General features: G+C 35.4%; 1 protein-coding gene across 2 annotated transcripts; it reads left to right on the top strand.

Moving 5' to 3' along the window:
• The first annotated feature begins 1,671 nt into the window (after window positions 1-1,671).
• Window positions 1,672-11,747, top strand: LOC106661100 (BTB/POZ domain-containing protein 9). Of its 2 annotated transcripts, none has more exons than XM_024229240.1 (10): window positions 1,672-1,917; window positions 1,984-2,153; window positions 4,668-4,794; window positions 4,854-5,090; window positions 5,202-5,475; window positions 5,789-6,005; window positions 6,061-6,290; window positions 6,350-6,726; window positions 6,822-6,938; window positions 11,564-11,747. In XM_024229240.1, exons 2-10 carry the CDS (start codon window positions 1,984-1,986, stop codon window positions 11,666-11,668), a joined length of 1,854 nt encoding a protein of 617 aa, XP_024085008.1. In that variant the 5' UTR covers window positions 1,672-1,917; the 3' UTR covers window positions 11,669-11,747. The 2 variants fall into 2 exon arrangements, with proteins under 2 accessions (XP_024085008.1, XP_024085007.1); XM_024229239.1 differs by having other exon boundaries at window positions 4,668-4,797.
• The last annotated feature ends 1,666 nt before the right edge of the window (window positions 11,748-13,413 follow it).

Genomic DNA, 13,413 nt, shown 5'->3' with positions numbered 1-13,413 from the left:
TGTTTAATATTTTTTCTTTAAGATGTCTTGTAACATGATCCCACAATTGCTGGATAAGGTTTTAATCGAGCGATTGGGCTGGTGTCCGGAGCTGCCTAGCCATTTTCAAATTTTCCGACCCATGTGTTTGGGGTCTTGCTGAAAACGGAAAGTCTTTTCTATACCCGATTGTGCTTTCCTTTAAATTCTGATTTAGACGTATTGGTATAAAAAACCCCTTGACATGTGTGAATTGCAAACTCTTCTATAGCTCATGCAATTTGCACCCTCAAACAAGCATCCCACTCCTCGTTAATATTCTTTAATTTCAAGCCAAACGTCTTTCCTAAGAAATTAAATTAGTTCTCATCTGTAAAAATGACAGTGCTCAAGTAAATGCTCTTTTGTTCTTCTGGAGTATATAGGACTTCTTTCTGGGATCTGTTGCATGTCTTGTTTTCTAATAATATTTCATACTGTTTAGGGCGCCACTTTGAATTTCGGAGACACTTGTTTACAGGCCGGTAGTCACTTCTTTTAATTCTTCTGGCCGACCTAAAAGCAGTTTTAAGCATTACCGAGCTCCTTATACCGGAAGATTATGCAATGAATTGAGGGTCATTTATTAAAAGTACATTTCCCATTTCACGAAATGATTTTCCTCCATTGTACAATCAAACAATTACTTCCTGAACTGACCGAAGTATTTCCATATTGAAGGCTAATATAGTACTAACTAAGCAAAACATGCTGGCCATTAACATAACATTGCACAAAGTAAACAAAGAATCAAGATTTCGACAGTAAATTTTGGAGAGAAAAAGTATTTGCATAGATATTCGGAAACTGTTTTTGCCTTTCGATTAGTGAATTCAAAGCTATTATGAAAACAAATAACTTTTAAATTGAATAATTTATTTTTTAACCCCATTAGAGTTCTTGGTCGGATTGACCAATTAACTTTTTTCGATTAATTAATATTTATGAAAGGAAAAAGGAGTGGGATTCGAACCCACGACCTTCATTTAAATACACCGCTGCTCTACCACTTGCAACCTCACCTCTCGAATTTTCCCTCCTTTTTGCCAATTTTTCAAATGTCGTGTAATCTATTTGATTCTCGGCGACAAATGAAATGGCCACGAAGAGCTTTCGTGAAGATATACTTCAGTTTAATTGTTAAATCCATTAAAGTTCGTGGTCCGATTGACCGATTAACTTTTTTCCAATTAATTAATATTTATGAAAGGTAAGATGGTTGAGATAAAACGTTATAAACGATCAAAAAAATTTAACGTTCAAAATTTGGGGCGTTAAGGCGTTGTTGACACTGCGCTCTCACTATACAATAAAGTTCCCGAGATCGAATGAGTGAGTGAGTGANAGAGAGAGAGAGAGAGAGAGAGAGAGAGAGAGAGAGAGAGAGAGAGAGAGAGAGAGAAAGAGACATTGTCAGAGAGCATGGTAACGGTGCGGGTAAAAGAGAGTGAGAAATGAAGCATGATAAGAACAGAAAGATTTAAACAAATAAAGAGAGAGGTAGGTAGATTGAAAAAATGTTAAATAAAAGAGATGCAAGGCAGACAGAGGTAGAAAAAATTTAAAAGTTATGATACGGGAGGTGTTTTTTCATATTCGGCGCGCTTTTCCTAATCGATTCTTTGTATCGATAGCTTGCCACATGTGGACTAGCAGTTACCAAAACGCCCACTGGGCCCAGCGTCCTGATCAGTTGTTAAATAGAAAATTATTAAAAACAATGTAGATTTTAGTCGTGAGTTTAGCAGTCTTTCTCGCTATTTCATTATTCAAAAATCCAGACAACCCACTGATCAGACCCGTTGAAATTGATAGAGGAAGAGTTCAAGTGGAGACAAAGTGTTATCTGTTTTTGTTGCTTTTTTTATTTGACTGCTCGGAGTCACTCATTTCAGGATCGTACGTGTTTCAACTATAAACGACATCCCTATCAGGTCAAAGTTACGTGCAATTTATACGTTCTAGATGGAAATGTGCACACGTTCCCATGACGAGATCGTCCACATAAACTCTCTCTCGGACGACATCAAGGCCCTTTATCTGAACGATGACTACAGCGATGTCACCCTCAGGGTCGAAGGAGAATCGTTCAAGGCTCACAAAGTCATCCTGGCAGCAAGGAGCGAGTATTTTAGGTAACAATAACACAAAATTGTGCTTAATTTAATACCGAAACGGTCTTCGTCGTCGTTAGTTTACCATCAAGTCCATGTTCGAAGAAATATCCTGACCACTTTCCTGAGACAGTGAGCTTAATTTAAAATGCCTCCTCGTTGTTGGCACATTGTAGGTACTTTGTTTATTCTGGTTGACAGCCATTGCCATAGCCCAAAATAACTGCATTGGCAAATTAAAAATATACATAGTGCTATCGATAATAACATACCCAGGGAGAACATGAACTTGGGTTTTTGCTATGATTTTGGTCTGCCTATCTTCTCTTTAGTCTGTCGGATGTGTTTCAGATTCTCTCCAAGTTCATAGTTGCGATTGTATGTTTATTTTTTTGGGATTTATATAGGCCCAAATGCACATGTATACGCACTTACAAACATATGCCAAGTTAAGTGTGGGTGGTAGTCCACCAGCAGTCCCAGCTTTTGCTGTTTACAGTAAATTGGCAGCATACTCGTAAATCACCCACCCAGGGTGTTGGCAGTCTGGGGAAAGACTTCAGTCTTATCCGCCCAGCCACCAAGGTTTGACTCGGGAGGAGGGGAGGCCTCAATAGCTAGGTCAATTCAGGACCCATTGCATGCAGCGCCAAACCCATTTGTCCTCAGGTTCATTCTTAAATACTTTCACTCCTATTACATGCCATTCATACCATTAGGAGGTGGATATTCCTCCAACACATAATTATACAACTAACCTAATTAAGGGTCTGCCCATCCACTCTTTAGTCTGTTGGATGGGTTTCAGATTCTCACCATGTTCATTGTTGCATTTGTATGTTTATTTTTTTGGGATTTATATAATTCCAATGCACACATACATACATACATACAAACATGTACCCAGTTGAGCCTTTTCTCTTCCCATGGTCCACCAGCATTTCCAGCTTTTGCTATTCACAGTAAATTGCCAACAGACTCGAGAAACACCCACCCTGGGTTTCAGCTGGTTGGAAGCAGACCTCAGTCTCAGCCACCCAGCCACCATAGTTGGCCTCTCGTGGTGGTGGTGGTGGTAGGGGATGTCAACAGCTAGGTCAATTCAGTACCCAACGCATGCAGTTCCAAACCCATTCGTACTCAGGTTCATTCATAACCTCATTCACTCGTATTTCCATACCATTCAGGCCATTAGGGAAATGGATATTCCTTTCTTTTTATTTTAGATTTATAAAGGACCAAATGCACACATACGTACGTACATACAAACATGTGCTAAGTTGAACCTATTGGCTTTTTGTAGTACATTCATTTTTAAATAATTCCTAAATATTTTTAAAAATATATTACTCCTAATAATTTATACATAAAATTCTTAAATACACACTCCTAGTTACATACCATTCATGCCATTAGGGTGGTGGATATTCCTCCATCACCTTTACACATGTACAACTAACCAAATTAAGGGTCAGTGGGGTACGATATTCTGCCATCGACTCTCTCATATCAAACATTCACACTAATAAATACTTTCTCTCTCAACACAACCTTTGCACGTACAATACAACTAACTTAATTAAGGGTCAATGGGGTATGATATTCTGCCATCGACTCTCTCATATCACAATTCACGCTAATAAATACATACCCTTTCAACACAACCTTTGCACGTACAATTCAATTAACCTAATTAAGGGTCGGTGGGGTACTCAACATTCTGCCATCGACTCTCTCTCAAAAACACAATTCACGCTAATAAATACATTCACTCCCAACACAAACTTGGTATAGACAACTATTATTACTACAATAGAAAGCCTTCTTTCCTCCAAGCATTAGAACTGGGAACCAATACACCACCATGGACCAAGTGCAATCTGTGTTAAACTGTCAGATGAAATGACAGTATGCGTCATCAGCAGTGTTACCTAACTTTATACATGTAAAATAAAAATGAAACCACCACTTTTTTTACATAATTCGCATTAGTTTGCTAAAACGTTTGCAGACAATGAAAGACTTTTTAATTTAAATACCTCTAAAGAAATAAATGTTCCTCACAGATCACACATTTTGCACTTGGCTAGTAGCTTTTGCATCACTTTCCCTAACTATCACTCTTAATAACTTCCGTGATGGCAACTTTTCCATAACCTCTCAATAGAATTTGGAGTCTTTATTATTTACAAATTCTGTGAACTCATTTTCTAATGACTTTTGATCAATAAATTTTTTATGTTGTAAAACATTATCCAGGTGTCTGATTCTCGATGCTGAAATGGTCAATGTCAAAAATTGATAGGCCCTCATCGGTTGCAGGTTGAGCTTATATAAGCTTAATATATTAGGCAAATTTGAAAAGCTTGACACTTGTACTAAATACTTTTGATGGCCATCATAGAATTATTGAAAATAAAAATGTTGCATAGCCTTTTAAAAAAATTTATTTTTAGAAAGATTTTGGCTCAGTTTTCTTGTTTGAATAATAAAAAATTTTACAACACAAAAATAATATAGTTTTTGTTTTTACAGGGCTTTATTATATGGTGGCATGAGAGAGTCAAGCCAGACGGAAATTTCCCTGTGTGTCTCTAATGTTGTTGCATTTAAATCGTTACTTAAATACATATACACGGGACGATTGTCACTTGCAACATTAGTGGTAATATAATTTCCGTGCACAGTCACATCGGATTATAATTTTATTTTTATTTACAGGAAGATGTCACGCTGGACATTCTCGGCCTTGCTCACCAATATGGGTTTCAGAACCTGGAAAAAGCAATCTGTGACTTCTTCATCGACTCCCTCTCCACGCAGAATGTCTTCTCTATATATGATGCGGCACGGTTATACCAGTTAAAAAACCTAACGGAAACCTGCAAGACATACATCGATCAGAACATTCCCTCCACCTTAGCCTCCCACACCAACAGCTTCTTACTTCTTTCTGCTGTAATTAAACCTCTCAGTTAATGTTATGCGTACTATCGTTCATTAATGCCTTAGGTTGAAGTACATTAAAAATTATAATAAATTTATCTTTAAATTTTTTTGTGTTTTTAGGAAGGGCTGAAAGAAATAATAGAAAGGCATTCCTTCTATGCACCTGAACTCGAGATTTTTAAAATTGTCCTTGCCTGGTGTGAAGCGAACAATATGAAAGGAACTCCACAGCTCCAGCATGTTTTGAGTGCTGTTAGATTTGAGCTCATGTCTCTTGAGGATCTTTGCACCGTTGTCAGACCTTCTGGCCTTGTCGCGTCTGAAACTATCCTCGATGCTTTAGAACAACAGACCAGCCTGCGTTGCAATGCTCTTCGCTACCGTGGAACTCTTAGTATGTTTATTACGCTAATTGAAAAATACTAATATAAATAAATTAACATAATTTCAGATTTTTTCAATTAATCTTTATGAAAGGTATTGGTTGAGATAAAAAAAAACCAGTGCCACAAGTGGGATTCGAACCCATGACCTTTGGCTCAATACGCCACTATCATGACTTCGATCCTTTCGGACACAACTTCCCATCTCAACCTTTTGAATTTCCCCTCCTTTTTGCCATTTTTCACCTTTCATAAAGATTAATTAATTGAAAAAAGTTAATTGGTCAATCGGACCACGAACTCTAATGTATTTAATAATTTCAGATGTAAATGTAAACATGGCAGAGCCATGTTGGGGCACGCAAGTACTTCAAGGAGAAATGAAATCCGCCTTGCTCGATGGCAACACGATGAATTACGATATGGAAAACGGCTATACAAGACATTCAATCAATGATGTCCGGGATAGTATTATTATTAAATTGGGTTCACAGTGCATCGTAAACCACATTAAAATGCTTCTTTGGGACAAAGACTTAAGGTAATTAATTATTAAATTTATACAATAAAAAAAGCTTTATTTAATTTTTTTTCAGGTCATACTCTTATTATATTGAAGTGTCGATTGATAAAAAGGACTGGGTTAGAGTGATAGATCACACAAATTATTACTGTAGATCATGGCAAAAGCTTTATTTTGAACCAAGAGTTGTAAATTACATAAGAATTGTCGGTACTTACAATACAGTCAATCCTGTTTTCCATATCGTAGCTCTTGAAGTTATGTATTCTACAGACAACTTCGTCCTTGTCGATGGGCTAATTAGTAAGTGAGAAAAAATATTTTTAAAAATGCTATAAACTTTTTATATATATTTTTTTTAGAACCTCTTTACCATAATGTTGCAACAACGAAGGAGAGTGCATCTGTTATTGAAGGAGTGTGCCGTACAAGGAATTCCCTTCTTGACGGTAACTTGGTCTACGACTGGAATAACGGGTACACGTGCCACCAGATCGGAAGCGGGGCTATACTCGTGCAACTCGGTCAGCCTTATATGATAGATTCAATGAGCCTTCTCCTGTGGGACCGAGACGATCGCAGTTATCGTTATTACGTCGAAGTGTCTGTCAACAAGAAGAACTGGGAAATCGTTTGGGACAAACGGGAAGAAGATTGTCAGTCCTGGCAGCTCATTGTTTTCCCGATCAGGCCAGTCGTATTCATACGCATTATTGGGACAAATAATACAGCAAATGAAGTGAGTATCACTTTATTAAATTTATAACCAATAAAATCCATTTTATGTTCTTTTAGTGATCGTAAACTTATTATTTAAATGGTATGATATTTTAGGTATTCCATCTCGTCCATATTGAGTGTCCGTCAATGATGTGTACTAAAGAGACAATCAAGAAACAAAAATATACACATAGCCAGGAAAAAGAGGAGCCAAAATCATTTCAAGCCCGGGTATGTTTGAAATTTGTAAATGAATTAATAGCATTATCTTATCACACCAATCTTGTGTACTGTGGATGATCCTTCTTCCTTTTCTGAGCAATTTTTTTTTTTTTTTTTTTTTTAAATTAATCGATGTCTAGATGGCTAAGTAGGTTAGAGCAGCAGGGAACAATTCCAAAGATCATAGGTTCAAATCCCATCCGTTATGGCGGCGAACTTTCAAATTGTCGCCAAACCCCTACTGCTCGAATATCCCATCGTTCAATGCGATACAATTGGAAAAGGAAGACGCTCTGTGAGGAATGGTGGGGGGAGTCGGGTTTCAAGCAAGAGACTGAAAGGACGAGAGAACATGCCTGTAAGAGTCTGCGCAAACCAGAAAAAGAAGAAGTCTGTAAATTAGTTTCTTTATATCATCGTACGTACGAATTATAATATTTTCAATATTTTTACGAGCTCATAGTTTTGGCCAAAAGAGGATTAGTTTATATTTTTATTATGTTAGGGTAAATTAAATCAAATAAATTCCTCTATAAACCTATTTATTGAGCAATTCTTTCTATAATAAAAAAATTAAACAAATGAACAAATACTTTCCTAATTAGTAAATTCAAATATATTTTAATTAATTTTTAAAAAACAGGTAACCTCTATTTGAATACAAAATAAAATAATAAAAATATAAACTAATCCTAACCTCTATTTGAATACAAAATAAAATAATAAAAATATAAACTAATCCTCTTTTGCCAAAACTATGAGCTCGTAAAAATATTGAAAATATTATAATTCGTACGTACGATATAAAGAAACTAATTTACAGACTTCTTCTTTTTCTGGTTTGCGCAGACTTACAGGCATGTTATCTCGTCCTTTCTGTCTCTTGCTTGAAACCCGACTCCCCCCCACCATTCCTCACAGAGCGTCTTCCTTTTCCAATTGTCTCGCATTGAACGATGGGATATTCGAGCAGTAGGGGTTTGGCGACAATTTGAAAGTTCATCGCCATACTGTGACGTTTGCTTTTTATCAAATCTCATGTTAAAAAATTCGTAATTACAGAATGGAACTAAAACCGACATATTATTGATATTTAAACTAACTAATATAGGGGACATCGGTAGCCGCAGCAGTTTAGGCGTTGACATGGCCCTCATCACTGTAAGGTAAAGGTTCTGGGTTTGAATCCAGTGGCTCTGCATTTGAACCCAACATACTTACAAACGATCTGTCCTCCCTCCAAAAAAATAAAAAAATAAACCACCGGCACCTGAGGGTGTTCTTTATGGTTGAAATAACCTCATTTAAAAAAATAAAATTACAAACCATTCATTATTTATTAAAAAATTATGTACCATGGGCGTCTGAAAGCCTCCCAAAAAACAGGAGACAATGTCCCAACAGAAAGCTCAGTCCAAAAGGCATACAAATTGAAAACCAAGGAAAAACTAGAAACCAAAAACAAATTGCAATAATTCTTTCCAAAACACATTGGCACATACAAAACAATTTTATTAGAAAATTAAAAAAAAATAAATAAATAAACCTCAAAATGAAACAAAAGAAAAAAAGCTCACCGCTGCTAACAAAAGAATCAAAAAAGGATTTTTTGTATTGGACAATTTTGCACAAACTGATCGAGGTTTCAAAAAAAAAAACAAAAAAAAAAAAACAGGTCTGTTCTTCTCCTAGCTGGTCCAGAAGAATGCTAGAGTCGTTCCATTGTCATAAATACGCAATAACTATTTCCAATGAAAAAATATTTCAAAAAATTAATCTGTGTAGGATAGACGACAGTACAATTTTTCTGTCACCAGTCCTATAACCTGGGCAGTAGAAGTTTGTTCTCATTTTGTCACCTTGCCCTTCAGCTATTTTGCTGCAATTTACGCAAAGATTTTGTCTTTTTCATCCCCCCGACATTGAAGGTAGAAGAGTAGAGAAATAGCTAATAAGAGGAAGAAACTCTAGGTTCAGTCGGAAGTTGTTAAGCTTCTTCCTCTCCTTTTGGGAATAAGTATTAAACAAGAAGAAGCTACTCTTGAGTACTGTCTGGAAGAGGTGAAAGGGGGGCAAAGTTTTGTACCAGTTCAGTGACTTGCAATATGCTCCAAATAACAATTTTTACCTTCTTCATTTGACTGCTCTTCCTTGTAAGACTCCATTTTCAAAAATTAACAAAATGAATTTAAAAAATTTTTACAAAACCCTGAAAAACAGAAATATATTTTTTATATTATCATTATAATAACCTAATTTATTTAACAATTAAATTTCTAACAAATTAAATGAAGAGGACTCGGGTAGCTGAAGGAAACACCAAATTGTTCAACTTTCGGAGTTTTTTCTTTTCAAAACCTTGAATCAAACAATCTCACAAAATATTTTAGCATTTAACAGTTAATCCATCAACTCTGTATTCATATATAATGTAAAAATAATCAAATCTTAAGTTTAAAAAGCAAATAAGTTGAAGAAAAAAATATTTCAGCCAATTTTCTCAGGCATCAATAGAGGTAATATCAGAACAGTGCACAACATTTGAAAGCTGTTTCACACTGAATCTAAAAACTTTCAAAATTGGAATCCATAAAGGTTGGGAGAAATAATAGCCAATAGTAAACAGTGCGCCAAAAAAATGGCCTTATATTGAGACCGGCCACCCTGTATGTGTTAAACTTCTCATAGGGTCTGGCGTCAAATTTGCTGTTAAGCTCTTGAGCATCCCATCCTCCCCTTTACGCTCCTCCTCATCCCCCAATCATACCTGACTGACCGATTCTTTCAGGACGGTCTCCAACTACTATCCTGTTGAATCTCGAATCCTTGATCCATCCCAACAAATTCGTTCATATTTGTATATAATTCAATTAATTAAGGTTTTTAGTTTAAAAATGGCAAAAAGGAGGGAAAATTCAAAAGGTGGGGTTGAGATGGGAAGTTAGTGTCTGAGTGGATCGAAGTCACATTAGCTCAAGTGGTAGAGCAGCGGCGAATCTAGCCGAAGGTCGTGGGTTCAAATCCCGCTCGTGACGATGACTTTTTTTACAACTAAAATCCTTAATTAATTGAATGATATTAATTGGTCAAACAGACCACAACAACTAGTGAATTTGTAGATAATACTGCTATCCTTTCCTCCAATAAAGATCCCATCCTCTCACATTGCTTCATACAGGCTCACCTTGTCAACATTAAACCTTAGAAGTAATTAAGGTTTTTAGTTGAGATAAAAAAAGTCAATAGCACGTTCGGGATTCGAACCCACGATCTTCGGCTAGATACGCCGCTGCTCTACCACTTGAGCTATCCGTGACCTCAATCCACTCGGACACTAACTTCCCATCTCAACCCCACCTTTTGAATTTTCCCTCCTTTTTGCAATTTTTCAAATGTCGTGTAATCGGATTGGATTCTCGACGACAAATGTAATGGCCAAGGAGAGCTTTAGTGAAGTATACTTCATTTTAAATTATTAAATTCACTAATTTCGTGGTCCGCTTGACCAATTAATATATTACAGTTAATTAAGGTTTTAAGTTGAGATAAAAAAGTCAGTGTCACGAGCGGGATTCGAACCCACGACCTTCACCTGATACGCCGCTCCTTTACCGCTTGAGCTATCATGAATTCGATCCACTCGGACAATAACTTCCCATCTCAATCCCANATCCCGCTCGTGCCATTGACTTTTTTATCTCAACTAAAAACCTTAATTAATTGAAAGATATTAATTGGTCAAGCGGACCACGAAATTAGTGAATTAAACCTTACCTGAAAAAGTTGAAATGAAAATAATGTTGGGTGTTGGTGACCAAAATGGTAAAAAATAAATATTGACAAAAGCCACCATATAACCTCTATCCCTCCAACATGGAGTAATTGCCTTCACTACATCATACATCCCTTCCTGTACTATATTTGCTTGGGCCGTGTATCAACAAAAGATTAACATAAAAAGTAAGAACTGATGAGACAGTAATAAAACCCACTTAGACGTATGGCATCAAACTGTGGGGTTGAACCAAACATTAAGACTATAATCGCATTCTGATTTTTCAATCCAACATCCTCTTAAAAATAGTAAACACTCCCTTCTTCAATCACATAATCCACAATGACCTTAATATTCCTTTTGTGAAAAATGTCATAAAATCATGATACCCCAAATTTCACAAATCTCTTTTATTACACCCCAATCCCTAAGTTTTAAGCTTAATCCTGTTGCTGAACTCTAACTGCTAAACCCTAACAATCATCGTAAGANAATTAATATATTACAGTTAATTAAGGTTTTAAGTTGAGATAAAAAAGTCAGTGTCACGAGCGGGATTCGAACCCACGACCTTCACCTGATACGCCGCTCCTTTACCGCTTGAGCTATCATGAATTCGATCCACTCGGACAATAACTTCCCATCTCAATCCCATCTTTTTGAATTTTACATTTTATTACACCCCAATCCCTTAGTTTTAAGCTTAATCCTGTTGCTGAACTCTAACTGCTAAACCCTAACAATCATCGTAAGAAGTTAAAGCGTCAGTGGCCTCTCATCCTGTAGTTCAGTGAGACGGAAGTGCCAGATTGTAGTACCGTATTTTCATTTAAGTTTTTGTTTTGTTTTTATTTTGCAGGAAGATTCGCTGTTTGGTATGTCGAGACAGGTGGATAGCGTAGATGACTTTATAGGACTGAGACGAAGGACGCCAGAGGAACTAGAGAGGCTTTTCCAGGATTAACAATCCCAAAACAACACGAGTTTTTCGCTTCAATTTAAATTGAGGGGGGAAACGAACAATAAATGGCGTTAAAGTTTTATTGCAATTTTTTAAGTCCTTAAGGTTGTTGGGTTTTTAATTGCTTTTAACTTTACCAGTTTTATTTAATCAGGTTAAATCAGTGGAGGATAATAGATCAACAGTTTAAAACCTTCTAACATAGATTTTTAATTTGTTTCTATTGGTTAAGTGCAAATGACAATGAATATGCCTTAATCTAGTGGATATTGTTTTTGTTTTGTGTAATATATATCTCACCCATATATCAACTGTCATGGCTTTACTACTTTTATCTATTGTTAAAAATAATATGGATCTATTTAAAAATTGTTAATAACAGACCATAAAGTGTAACAATGAAACAAGTTATTTATGAATCGCTTCTAAAATTTATTACAGGAATTACAAACAGTATTAATTGTGGAATGAGAAGAATTGATAGTACAGTTTAAAATTTATAATTAAGTGATTAAGGTTAATTTGAATAATGTAATTTTAGAAGTTCATTTGTTAAACTGTCTTGGAAATCAGGATGTTGGAATTGCTGGAAAATTATAAAAATATAATAATTTTTTGTGATAATAATGTTTGTGCTTTCAATTTAAAATACAATCCTTCATTTTGCTTGGATTTTTGTAATTTTAAAATTTCTGTAAATTAAAAAAAAATATGTAAAAAATATTTATTCTTCTAGTTCTTGTTAAGAAGAATATTTTGAAAAAATATTATAAAACTTATGGTTATATCAAGATTTGTAAAGTCATGATCAGGCACACTGTACATTTTCATAAATCATAGTTCCTTTGAACATGGGTGATTTTGTTGTTGAATTTTTGTATATACTGAATATTTACTCAGATTAATTAATTATTTAATGTATTGCTAAAAAAGAAAAAACTTTTCTACTTTTGAAAACACTTTGTACCTTTCATCACCAAAGTATTAATACTTTTTATCTTATGTATCATCTGATGATGACCTATGTGTTTTAGTTTATGGTATTTTTTGTTTATAATATTACAACGAGGAAATCTCATATTTTGGGTAGTATTTCAGTGGTGATTTTTGTTTTTAATCTAGTGTAAATTTTATTTTTAATAAAAAGAAACTTATAATAAAAAAATTGATTTCTTTTTATTTTCCTGTTTTCTTGTTCGGGTAACAAGGAAAGTTCAATCAATAATCTTATTGGCTATGAACCTTTTTGTGGCATACCGAATAGCCTATGGTTCTGGTTTGTAAATATTCTCCCAAGGTACCACAAAAATTGTGATTATTTTTTATTTAAATCAAAAAAATTACAAAAGGTCGTAGAAAAATCATCTTTAAATCCTCGGCTCAATGGAAATGTTTTCTAGCATAGAAATTAACAGCAGAAGTGCTAGAGTCTAGTCCTACTATCATTCTAGGCCTAACAAGTCTTAGGTTCAGTAGTAATGCTTGTAATGATATGGCCTCAGGGTTAGGTGCAGTCTAAAAAGATCCTCAGGCCTTATTAAGGGCATAGAGAGCAGAAGGAAAAAAGGTTAATCATTAAGCTTAAGAATTTTTATCATACTCCAAAGTGTTTGTAAAGTCACCCATATGTATCCTTCAATTTTGCTCTCCCAGTAGTAGGAATCTCAGCCTTCAAAGGTCATCGCACTGACATTAATGATAGACTTCTGACTGGGCACTGCGTACTCTGGAGTCTGGAGACATCTACA

The sequence above is a fragment of the Cimex lectularius genome, unplaced genomic scaffold (assembly GCF_000648675.2).
Source record: "Cimex lectularius strain Harlan isolate CLEC.00 unplaced genomic scaffold, Clec_2.1 scaffold121, whole genome shotgun sequence".
In the NCBI taxonomy this organism is placed as follows: domain Eukaryota; kingdom Metazoa; phylum Arthropoda; class Insecta; order Hemiptera; family Cimicidae; genus Cimex; species Cimex lectularius.
The sequence above is the reverse complement of the archived record's forward strand: the minus strand, read 5'-3'. Positions and strand labels throughout refer to the sequence as shown.

What these genes read in the sequence shown, in the direction of transcription:
- LOC106661100 (XM_024229239.1), top strand. Translation starts at nt 1,984, where the DNA reads ATGGAAATGTGCACACGTTCCCATGACGAGATCGTCCACATAAACTCT. An exon ending in CCTTGTCGATGGGCTAATTA is followed by an intron (nt 6,291 to 6,349) that starts GTAAGTGAGAAA and finishes TATTTTTTTTAG; the next exon opens with AACCTCTTTACCATAATGTT. An exon ending in CAAAATCATTTCAAGCCCGG is followed by an intron (nt 6,939 to 11,563) that starts GTATGTTTGAAA and finishes TTTATTTTGCAG; the next exon opens with GAAGATTCGCTGTTTGGTAT.